The sequence below is a fragment of the Piliocolobus tephrosceles genome, chromosome X (genome assembly GCF_002776525.5).
Source record: "Piliocolobus tephrosceles isolate RC106 chromosome X, ASM277652v3, whole genome shotgun sequence".
Lineage (NCBI taxonomy): Eukaryota > Metazoa > Chordata > Mammalia > Primates > Cercopithecidae > Piliocolobus > Piliocolobus tephrosceles.
The window spans coordinates 75,676,106-75,688,370 of record NC_045455.1 but is presented as its reverse complement, the minus strand read 5'-3'; the positions used below and the strand labels follow the sequence as shown (position 1 = coordinate 75,688,370).

The 12,265-nt window shown below is 40.7% G+C and overlaps 1 protein-coding gene across 5 annotated transcripts in view; it reads right to left on the bottom strand.

The window, feature by feature from the left end:
- Positions 1-6,051: 6,051 nt before the first annotated feature.
- Positions 6,052-12,265, bottom strand: part of ELF1 (E74 like ETS transcription factor 1) — a 114,467-nt gene continuing 108,253 nt past the window's right edge. For all 5 annotated transcript variants that reach the window (XM_023208892.1, XM_023208890.1, XM_023208893.1 and 2 more), the window contains one exon: positions 6,052-8,037. In XM_023208892.1, coding sequence (XP_023064660.1) covers positions 7,443-8,037 — 595 coding nt within the window. In that variant the 3' untranslated portion in view covers positions 6,052-7,442. The remainder of the gene's footprint in view (positions 8,038-12,265) is intronic.

Genomic DNA, 12,265 nt, shown 5'->3' with positions numbered 1-12,265 from the left:
TACATAACAGTAGGATACTCATTCCTCCCTTCTTCCTTGCTGTGGAGCGCCAATTTTGATTCTCCAGCACATGACTAAGTGATTTGTGGTAATCCCACATGGTTGGCCAGCAGTATGGTTTAGGAAGGGGTATATGACTCATCTAGTCAATGAGCCATGTGTGAGATGTCTGCTCAGGGCTTCCAGGAAAGGTCTCCTTACTGATAAACAGAAATACAGAATAAACTACTGCAGCTACTTTTAGCAAGAGCCATCCTGGAAGATCAAATCAATATCCCAAGGAAAGTGAAAGCAGAAGGATGGAGAAAGTTGGTACCTCGATGTTACCACTGAGCTCCTGAATTAACCAACCCAGAAGCCTCCAAACGGCAGACTTTTTGGTTTGTATTATTTAATAATTTTGAGTTGGGTTTTTCCGTTTGTTTCTTGCAATTGAAAGCATCCTTATTCTAATCGATGTGACATCTTGGAGAGTAGAACTTGATGATCAGGCTGGTGAGATAAAGAAAAGGTGACACCACACAGGGCCTCAACTCCGTCTGAGATTAAAGAACCGCTGAAGGACTCACATAATTAAACTGACGCTCCCATTGCACTGGGGAGAACACATTGGAAAGGGATAAGGTGAAAACAGAAAATAAGAACAGTGACCTTTAGATAAAACTTGGGGGAACTCCAATCTTTGAAAAAGTTTCTGGAACAACCCAAGGGGAACATTAGGAAATTATTATTCACATGGTAAAATGGGGAAATATTACAGAAGCAGAACGATAGGGGAGGCGAGCACTTCAGATTGGGCAAAACTGAAGGCAATAGAGAGTTTAAAGGAAGAGTGAGTTACGAAAGGTTATCAATTGCTGGAGAGGTCCAGAAATGGAAGGAAGGATGGAATTCGGCAATATAGAGATTGGTTACTCTTAGTGACCTCTGTAACAATAATTTCAGGGTACTAAGGCAGATGCAATACCACAGAGGGTTAAAGCATAAATGGAAAGTGAAGAAGGCAGTAAGTTTATAGGTTAAGGACAGTGACAGTAGTATCCCAGGTCCTTCCTTAATAAACAATGTCGAGTCAATGATTTGGTGTGGAGAGGCCTAGTACAGACAGCCATGTCCTGTTCAGGAGTTGACTAGGTTTTGTTAGGGCTAGAGAGAGTCAAGACATAATACAGTGACTGAGCCATAGAAGTGGATGAGATTGTCAAAGAAGCATGTGCAGTGGGAAGATAGCCAAGAATGAAATCTTAAGAAATACTAGCACATAAGGGAGAGCTCCCTAATGAATGAACCATGAATGGGTTATGGGTGTGCCCAAAATATTGATCCCTTTATTCTAAGTGGATGGTGAGAGCCACTGGCTGGTCACACGCAGCAGTATGCCGCTTCATTCATTAATCCCAGTGTCTCTCTGGAGGGTGGACATCATACTTTTTCAACTTTGTACAACGAGTTCCATGACTATGTAAAGCCATACTTGATACCCTACACAATAGGTGTTGGTTGAAAGAATAAATGTAGAGCAACATCAAGGGATAAGCTTAAAAGAATAGGTTGGGGCTTGATCAGTGGTTCTTAAACTTCCAAGAGTACATTAAGATTACCTAGTGCTTTTCAAACTTGAATGTCTATATTATTCTGATTCATTAGGTCTGGAGCAGAGCCTGGAGTTCTGTATTTTTAAAATGTTTCCAGATGATGTTGCTGCTAATTTAGGGCTACTCTGTGTAGCAAGGAATATACAATACTAGTTAAAAATGCAAACTGTGCTGGGCACGGTGACTCACACCTGTAATCCCAGCACTTTGGGAGGCCGAGGCGAGTGGATCACCTGAGGTCAGGAGTTCAAGACCAGCCTGACCAATATGGTGAAATCCCGTCTCTACTAAAAATACAAAAATCAGCAGGGCATGGTGGCAGGCACCTGTAGTCCCAGCTACTTGGGAGACTGAGACAGGAAAATTGCTTGAACCCGGGAGGCGGAGGTTGCAGTGAGCCGAGATTGTGCCACTGCACTCCAGCCTGGGCGACAGAACGAGACTGTCTCAGAAAAAAAAAAAAAAAAAAAATGCAAATTGTACAGCTTTCCCATGAGATGCAAATTCAGTACGTATGGAGTGGAACCAAAAATTTGCATTTTAAGGAAAACATCGGCAGGGTGCAAGGGCTCACTCCTGTAATCTCAGCACTTTGGGAGGCTAAGGGGGGCGGATCCCTTGAGCCCAGGAGTTGGAGACCAGCCTAGCAACACGGCAAAAAACCCTTTCTACAAAAATACAAGAAAAAATTAGCCTGGCACTGTGCGCACCTGTGGTCCCAGCTACTCAGGAGGCTGAGGATCGCTTGAGCCCCAGGAGGCGGTGATTGCAGTAAGCCAAGATTGTGCCACTGTACTCCAGACTTAGTGACAGAGCGAGACACTGTCTCAAAGGAAAAAAAAAAAGGGTGACACTGAAATAGTTGGCCTAAGAACCCAGTTTGATGGAGGAATTTGAATGTTAAGCTAAGGATTTTGGACTTCACCCTACAAGTAGAAAGGTATTGAGGGTTTCCATGTATGAACATTATGCATTCCCGAGGAATATTTTTATTTGATTTTTTTGAGACAGGGTCTCATTCTGCCACCCAGGCTGGAGTGCAGCGCTGTAATCACAGCTCACAGCAGCCTCAGCCTCCCAGGCTCAAGAGATCTCCCACTTCAGCCTCCTGAAGAGCTGGGACTACAGGCTCTTGCCAGCATGCACTGTGAATATTTTGACTTTTTCTGGAGATGGGGTCTCACTAGGTTGCCCAAACTGCCAAGGGCTATTTTAGAAAGACTCTTCTGTAAGTAGGTGCATGATTGTGATACAATAAAAATATCTTATTTGGCTTTTATCCCTAGTTCCTGACACCCTAGCTTCTGAAACCCTTGGCATTTAGAAGGGTAAGAGCATATTTTGTTATTCGTAACAAGCCCCTTTCAACCATACCTGAGTTTATGCTAATAAGGTGGACACTTCATGGGTCCCCAGATAGCTTCAGGATGGGAAATGATTTCTAGAGGAACCAACCATGTAAATAGAGTTGGAACTTTCAGTCCCATCCCCTGGGAGGGGAGAGGGTGTAACAATTGAGTTCAATCACCAATGGCCAGGGATTTAATCAGGCATGCCTATGTAGTAAAAGCTTCATTAAAAAACTCTTAAAATGTTGGTGTCTGGAGAACATCTAGGTCGGTAAACACTTCGAGGTGCTAGGTAGGTGGCACACCATGAGACGGGAGAGCAGCTCTGTTCACTTCCTCCCATTCATTGCTTTATGCATCTCTTTCATTTGGCTGTTCATGAGTTGTATTTTTTATAATAAACTGACATAAATGTAAACCAGTAAACTGGCTCCCTGAGTTTTATGTGCTCTTTTAGTAAATTATCCAACCTAAGCAGGTGGAGGTCATGGAAACCCCTGATTTATAGCCAGCTGGTCAGAAGTACAAGTGGAAACCTGGGACTTGCAATGGGTGTCGGAAGGAGGGGCGGTTTTGAGAGACTAAGCCCCTTAACCTGTGGGGTCTGTGCTAATTCCAAGTGGTTAGGGTCAGAATTGGACTGAATTGTAGGACAAAGACACCCAGTTGGTATCAGAACTGGGAGTGGGTGTGAAAAAATCCCAAGCTTTTAGTGTTAGAAGTGTGAATAAAAACAGTTCATGTTGACAAACTAAGAGTTCACAAGCAGGAAGTCACTTGGGGGGCTATTGTCTGTTTTGTTCACTGACCTATCTCCAGCACAGAGAATACTGCCTGCCACAAAATACACACTCACATATTGTTTATGAATAAACTGTGGCAAGAATAACATAGAAAAGACTACAACTAGGATGGTAGCTATAGATACAAAAAAGGAATATATGGATACACAAGACATTCTAATGGGGGAAACATAGGTTCCTTAGTAGCTGATACTTAGTTAAAACCAAAAGACTAAGCTTTTGAAGTTTTAAGGTTCTTACTACATGACTTTCTTCTCCTTTTTTTTTTTGAACACAGGGTCTCCCTCGTCACCTACGCTGGAGTGCAGTGGCATGATCATGGCTCACTGCAGCCTCCATCTCCCTGACTCAAGTGATCCTCCTGCCTTGGCCTCCCAAGTAGTGGGGACCACAGGAGTGCATCACTACACCTGGCTCATTTTTTGAATTTTTGTAGAGATGACATCTCACTGTGTTGCCCAGGCTGGTCTTAAAACTCCTGGGCTCAAGTGATCCTCCCACCTTGGCCTCCCAAAGTGCTGAGATGACAGGCGACAGCCACCGCGTCCGGACTTCTTTTCCCATCTTTAAAATTTCACTGTTCATGGTAATTGTACACTATTCCAATAACCTTAAATAATAGTGTCTCTAAAAATTCTTATACTATACCTTTTAAATTAAAAAAAAAATACACAATTTAAATGGTGCTACTATTATAAATAAAGAGAGTTTATCTGGTATCTCCTCTAAGGATAACTGACTCAAAAATAGTGCAAGATCCTTAATTTTTAAAAAATCATTATGTACTGTATGCTACGGCTGGAATGTTTGTTCCCTCCAAAACTCATGTTGAAATTTAATTGCCAAAGTAAAGGTATTGGGAGGTGGAGCCTTTAAGCAGTGATTAGACCAGGAGGGCTCCACCTTCATGGATGGGTTTAATGCCTTCATAAAAAGGCTCACGCCTGTAATCCCAGCACTTTGGGAGGCCGAGGCGGGCAGATCACCTAAGGTTGGGAGTTCGAGACCAGCCTGACCAACAAGGAGAAACCCCGCCTCTACTAAAAATAGAAAATTAGCTGGGCGTGGTGGTGCATGCCTGTAATCGCAGCTACTTGGGAGGCTGAGGTAGGAGAATCTCTTGAACCCGGGAGACAGAAGTTGAGGTGAGCCGAGATCACGCCATTGCACTCCAGCCTGGGCATCAAGAGCAAAACTCTGTCTCAAAAAAATAAAAAATAAATAAATAAATACAAAGTCTTTTGGAAGTGGAAGTGGGCTCTCTTTGCTTTTCTGTATTTGCCATTTGAAGATGAAGCCTCCTTTCCCTCCAGAGGGCACAGTGTTCAGGCACTGTTTGGAATGAGAACTGCCAAACCTGCTGGTGCATTAATATTGGACTTCCCAGACTCCAGAACTGTGGGCAAATAAATTTCTGTTCATTATAAATTACCCAGTCCCAGGTATTATGTTATAGCAGCAATGAAGAAAATAAACTAAGACACTGATATTCACTATGTGGTGAAAAACCATAAAACTAACTTATCTAGTTAAAAAAGTTTTATGTAACTGGATTTTGGTATACTAATATAATATTACACGGCCTTTAAAATCACACTTTGGAAGAATATTCACAAACATGAAAAAATTAATAAGTGAAACTTACTTATTGAATTACAGAGATTTTAATCTTCATAAGAAAATTTTTCGATGTTTTCCAAGTTTAACTATTAACTGACCCAGTTTCTAACTAGAGAACTTATTTTCAAAAGTGTGTTTAGGTGGGGCGTGGTGGCTTACACCTATAATCCCAGCACTTTGGGAGGCCAAGGCGAGCAGATCACCTGAGATCAGGAGTTCAAGACCAGCCTGGCCAAGATGGTGAAACCCCGTATCTACTAAAAATACAAAAAATTAGCTGGATGTGGTGGTGGGCACCTGTAATCCCAGCTACTTGAGAGGCTACGGCAGGAGAATAGCTAGAACCTGGGAGGTGGACGTTGCAGTGAGCCGAGATCACGCCACTATTCTCCAGCCTGGGCGACAGAGCTGAGACTCTGTCTCAAAAACAAAACAAAACGAAACAAAAGTGTGTTTAATATTATTGCTGGGAATATTTTATTGTTGTCTAATTTTTACAACTTGGTAATCCATTGTGTGATGTTTAGAAACTGTCATTTGGCCTGCTATAAAGGAAAAGTGAAAGGATGATATCCTGCAATTCTGACTAACGGAGTTTGTTTATTTATAAACATTAAGTAATGCTAATGTTCTAGCAATATTCTTTGTACACTTTAAGAAACTTTTGCCTGAAAACAGAAACACTGAGAATTTTTATATGATTTATTTAATAATAAACCAATTAAAGATACAAAATTGTTTAGAGGATTCCAAAATTTAAATTTTTGTTTAAATACAAATTGACTCTGTAATATGAAAACATAACATTAGACCTCTAAACATAATGATTTCATCTACAAAAATTTCTGTTATACTAGAAAATTTGCAGAAGACAATTTTTTTGTGACATTAAATGTACATTATTTACAGTTGAAAAAGTAATCTAAAAACATTTCATTTCAGAAACTTGGATATATATGTTATCTTTGTATGCAACCCCCCAAGTCCACCCCCAATAAAAAATGATCCAAAATATAAAGCAATTACGCTTTTATAACTGACTACTCAGCCAGATTAGCCCAAGGCTCAAGTTGCTTTCTTGGCCCTTAAGAAAGAGTCTTGACTCTCTCAAAATAGCAGTATTCTGTTTAGCACTTAGCAACACAAGTTTACTAATGGACCGCAAAGCACAGTGGCTTAAAGAGTTAGTAAACAAATTCTTTAGGAAGAATTTATGGCAGATCTTACCCATAATAGATGAATAAATTTTGTTGGGTCACTTATTTCTCTGCAACATTTCAGCTATTCTTACATTAGGAAATAACCTGATAATGATTTAATTGACATAACTTGAAAATACAGGTATTAGAAATAAAAAGATTAGAACTAGAAGAGACAGTGGTGATCATCTAGTCTAGTCCAACACATCTCTTCCTTTTATGAGAAGAACTAAAGCCCAAAGAGGTCAAGATTACATAGCGAGTTAGTGGGAGTGCCATTCTTAGTTAGGCTGATGCTTTTATACCATCCTGCTTCTGAAACAGGGTCAGCCACACCACCAGAACCTCCAATTTTTCATGTTATTTTACATATTCATAGTTCTATATTATATAGTACAGCCAACTAAAGTCAATCTAAGAGACACCATAATTTTAACAAAGCATAAAATAGGTTTTTGCATTTGAAAGAGTCAAGACTTAACTTATACAAGTGGAATGAAAATAGTTCCTATATAAATTTCCTGTTGCCTTCTATTTAAGTTCTGTATTTACAAAAGAATCAGAAAATCTAATACAATGTAAAATTAGAAAAGAAATTTTAAAAATGCTTATGATATAGCAACTGAAAAAAAAATCTCAAAAGAATGTCTTCATAGTGTAAAATGCCTTTTCCTTCACGACTGAATTCTGAAACATTTAGATAACAAAGAGAAACAGTTGAGTTTTCCTCCCTCATCTAACAAAATCAAAATTAACTATCTTTTAACAATTACAAAATTAGAAACCTCCTTAGACTTTATCTTAGAATCAATCAGTTTGCATATAATTGAAAATGTTCAATTAACAATCAATCATCCATAAGCTTTGGTATATTAACTAAAAAGAGTTGGGTTCCAGCAGTTCGTTTTGTTTCATAGCTACCTGAGAAGTAAATCCATTGGAACTGGACACTACCATCACATAAGGCTGTGGCTGCTTCTCAGTGTTCTCTTTCAAATGATCTTCAGATTCCTTTTTCTCTACTTCCTGTGTAAGAGTTTTTGTTTCTTGAGTTTTGATAACTGAAGTGATTACTGTGCCAGGTGGGTGAGCAACCAGCTGTGAACTGCGAGGAGAAAAGGTCACCACAGGTGCAGTAGCATTGAAGGATGGAGAGGAAGCCACACTGACGGTGCCATTGCAAATGGTCTGAACATTGCTAGTAAGGACCTGCTGAACCTGGGCAGGGCCCAAGACAATTGATGGAGGAGAGCCTGCCTTTTGTGACTGTAGCATGACATTTTCTTTCAGTACTGTCATGGGCTGTGATGATGGAATGGCTTGCAAAATAAACTTCTGAGATCCAGTACCTGCCGATGGATCTGTGCTGGCTATAACTGTTGTGAGTGGCACTGTTTGGAGTGTTACTGTATGCAACTGCTGATTCCTAGGAGATACAACCACTGGAACTTGGGTTGGAGCCTGTATAGTCCTATTGAGATGATGAAATTAAAGTGAGACAATTAGCATATTCTACATCATTTAAAACTTTAATACTTGACAAGTCATTTTACAAAATACCAGTTGTAGGTTTCAAAATGCTACTTCCCATATTTTCAACACAGCATGACCAATATCATGCCAGACTTTGTATTAAACACTACATACAGAGATGCCTAACACAAAACTCTCAGGCCATTAACTATGATACCATCTGCTGAGTGCTATGGAAGAAAGGTCTGTACATAGGGTCACATTAACACAAATGAGGAGCTAATTTTGTTGGGGAAGGAGGAGGATGCTAAAATGCTTAGCAAGGGCTGGGCGTGGTGGCTCACGCCTGTAATCCCAGCACTTTGGGAGGCCAAGGCAGGTGGATCACAAGGTCAGGAAATCGAGACCATCCTGGCTACCTGGTGAAACTCCATCTCTACTAAAAACACAAAAAATTAGCCAGGCGTGGTGGCAGGCTCCTGTAGTTCCAGCTACTTGGGAGACTGAGGCAGGAGAATGGCGTGAACCTGGGAGGCGGAGCTTACAGTGAGCGGAGTTCGCGCCACTGAACTCCAGCCTGGGCAACAGAGCGAGACTCTGTTTAAAAAAAAAAAAATGCTTAGCAAGAAGTTCGCTTGAGCTTCTTAAAATTAGGAATTTAAAAGCAAATCTGTTTGATTCATTCCTGCTATTTTTTTTGAGATGGAGTTTCACTCTTGTTGCCCAGGCTAGAGTACAGTGGCATGATCTTGGTTCACTGTAACCTCCCACTGCTGGGTTCAAGCCATTCTCCTGTCAGCCTCCCGAGTAGCTGGAATTATAGTCATGTACTACCACGCCCGGCTAATTTTTGTATTTTTAATTGAGACCGGGTTTTCTGTGTTGGTCAGGCTGGTCTCGAAGTCCTGACCTCAGGTGATCCAGCCGCCTTGGCCTCCCAAAGTGCTGGGCTTATAGGCATGAGCCTCTGAGCCCGGCCTGCTATTTTAATACTTGAGAGATAATGTTATCAACATGCTCATCCACAATAATTACAAAAATTCATGTAATTGTACTCAACCTGTTTTTATATATAAAGGGGGAAGTGCTTAATTAACCTAAACAAAAAACCTACCTCAGTCTTAACCATACGACAGAATTCTTAGGGTTTTAATAGCTCACATTTCATGTCATATTTAGATGAAACAAGCCATGATTATAATTAATCTGTCAGGGCTTTTGGACTGACAGAGAAAATATGGCTAAGCTTTGGAAAAATACACAGAAGCATGTTTTAGCAGTTTTCCACGTTCAAATAATTTTCACAAATTTTGGTCATAACGCTGCAGTTTAACATAAAATCCTTTAATGCAAAATCTAGTTTGTGTAGGCTGTTAATCCCATTCATTGAAGAGAAAGTTACATAAATGATATTATCATTCAATCTAATTTAAAAAGTTCACAGCTCTAAAATTTATAGTTATGGTTATTAATATAGTATATAAAACAAATGTCGTTTAAAAATCTCAGCATCTGGATGTCAACTGTTTCTTTGAAGTCTGTAAAGTTATTTAATGAAAGATACTTGATATTTCAAACAACTAACAGCTAGATTAGTCTGCATAAACCAAGCGTTACATATTACCACTAGATTATTAAAGCTACATTTTGAAAGTTAGTTATGCAGTCTGTTTCTCACATATGAGAAATAAAATAGTGGAGGAGAAAAACAAATTGGCTTGGTGGAAAGATGAAACAAAGACCCAGAGCAATTCAGGACAGGTTCAAAAGAAGCGGAAATAAAGGCACAGGGTGACTAGAGCCCGCCCATTCACACAGGATACGGATTACCAAACTTAGATGCCACCCAAGCTCTCTTGCCCATTTGATTCAGGGAAATCTAGGGTGAGATGGGAGTCTGGGTATAGTACCTGATGCTATAGCCAGATACCGTTTTTTTGTTTGTTTGTTTGTTTTTGAGATGGAGTCTCACTCTGTCGCCCAGGCTGGAGTGCAATGGTGCGAACTCAGCTCACTGCAACCTCCACCTCCCAGGTTCAAGCAATTCTCTGCCTCAGCCTCCCGAGTAGCTGGGATTACAGGCACCCACCACCATGCCCAGCTAATTTTTCTGTATTTTTAGTAGGGACAGGGTTTTACCACATTGGTCAGGCTGGTGTTGAATTCCTGACCTCATGATCCACCCACCTCGGCCCCCCAAGGGCTGGGATTCTGGGCGTGAGCCACCATGCCCAGCCCAAACACCATTTTTAAATAAAAAAGCCCAAGGGCTTCCCATGACAAGAGTTTACATAACATACACATAGATATTTGACATATAGTTAGCACACAGATTACATCAATATGCATAATATATATAACCTTGTCACCCTATAAATATTATTATCCCCATCTTACGTATGAAAACACTGATGCACATACAGGTTGTAACAGCTTGAATAAGGTGACCAATTAGAGAAGAAGAGAGGCCATCTGACTGCAGAGCCGATGTGCCGCCTAACCATTACAACAGACTGCCGCCACTTAAGTCCTGAGCAACTTCATCTTCAGTAAGTGCTAAAGATGAGTATTTACTTTTCTATCCTTAAACAACAGGCAGTTACAACTCTTCAATATACGCCTCTCTCATTCTTCTTTCCTTTTCTAAGGTATGACACAAGCAATAATGTACTTGGAAATTTTCCATATTGCTAATCAGGGCTACCACTAGGACTTCGATGCTTCTGTTTAAATTAGAAAAAGATGTCATTTTCTTGGCCGGGCGTGGTGGCTCACACCTGTAATTCCAGCACTTTGGGAGTCCAAGATGGGTGGATCATGAGGTCCGGAGTTCAAGACCAGCCTGGCTAACATGATGAAACCCCATCTCTGCTAAAAATACAAAATTAGCTGGGCATGGTGGCATGTGCCTATAATCCCAGCTACTCGGGAGGCTGAAGCAGGAGAACTGCTTGAACTGGGAGCTGGGAGGCGAAGGTAGCAGTGAGTGAGATCGTGCCACTGCACTCCAGCCTGGGTTACAGAGCAAGACTCAGTCTCAAAAAAAAAAAAAAGTCCTTTTCTTTTAGACACCTGACTGCCATCTGTCAGAAAATACATATATTTATCTATACTATCTACAATGCAAATATATTGGCTTATTGGAACAAATTCTAAAACAATTTTCAATAATACAAATTCAGAGATTAAATAAAATATTATGAAGTATCTGTTAACCACAGAATTTTAAAATTACTTTTTTCTTAGTTAATGATTAAACTGTCTGGTTATATTATGTAATACAGATTCTGTTACAGCTGACTACTTTTAAAAAATCTCCTAAGCTGCTTGTAAACAACTGGAAAAATATTGGTAATTTACAATTTATCAAAATTTCTGAAACTAACACAGACCATACAACATTTAGCTTTTGTTGAGGATCTATTCAGGTGTCAGGTGTTGTTTAATTGCCACAGCCACATGGAAGGTTCAATATTATCATCTGTGCTTTATAGATAAGGAAACAGACTCAAAATAATTAACATGATTCAATTTCACACCTAATAACTGGCAAGGCCGAAAAGCTGAAGTTTTTCTTTTTTTTTTTGAAATGGAGTCTCACCCCATCACTTGGGCTGGAGTGCAGTGGCACAATCTCAGCTCACTGCAACCTCCGCCTCCCAGGTTCAAGCGATTCTCCTGCCTCAGCCTCCCGAGTAGCTGGGATTATAGGCCCCCGCCACTACACCTAGCTAATTTTTTGTATTTTTAGTAGAGACAGGTTTTCACCATGTTGGCCAGGCTGGTCTCGAACTCCTAACCTCGTGATTCGCCTGCCTTGGCCTCCCAAAGTGCTGGGATTACAGGCATGAGCCACCGCACTCAGCTTCTATATGCTTTTAAGAGAACCTACACATTATACATTTTCACAGGATTATTTGTTTATTTACTTATTTGAGACGGAGTCTCACTCTGTTGCCCAGGCTGGAGTGCAGTGATGTGATCTTGGCTCACTGCAACCTCTGCCTCCTGGGTTCAAGTTATTCTCCTGCCTCAGCCTCCCGAGTAGCTGGGATTACAGGTGCCTGCCACCATGCCCAGCTAATTTTTGTATTTTTAATAGAGACAGGGTTTTGCCATATTGACCAGGCTGGTCTCAAACTCCCAACCTCAGGTGATCCACCTGCCTCAGCCTCCCAAAGTGCTGGGATTACAGGTGTGAGGCACTGCACCTGGCCAGGATAATC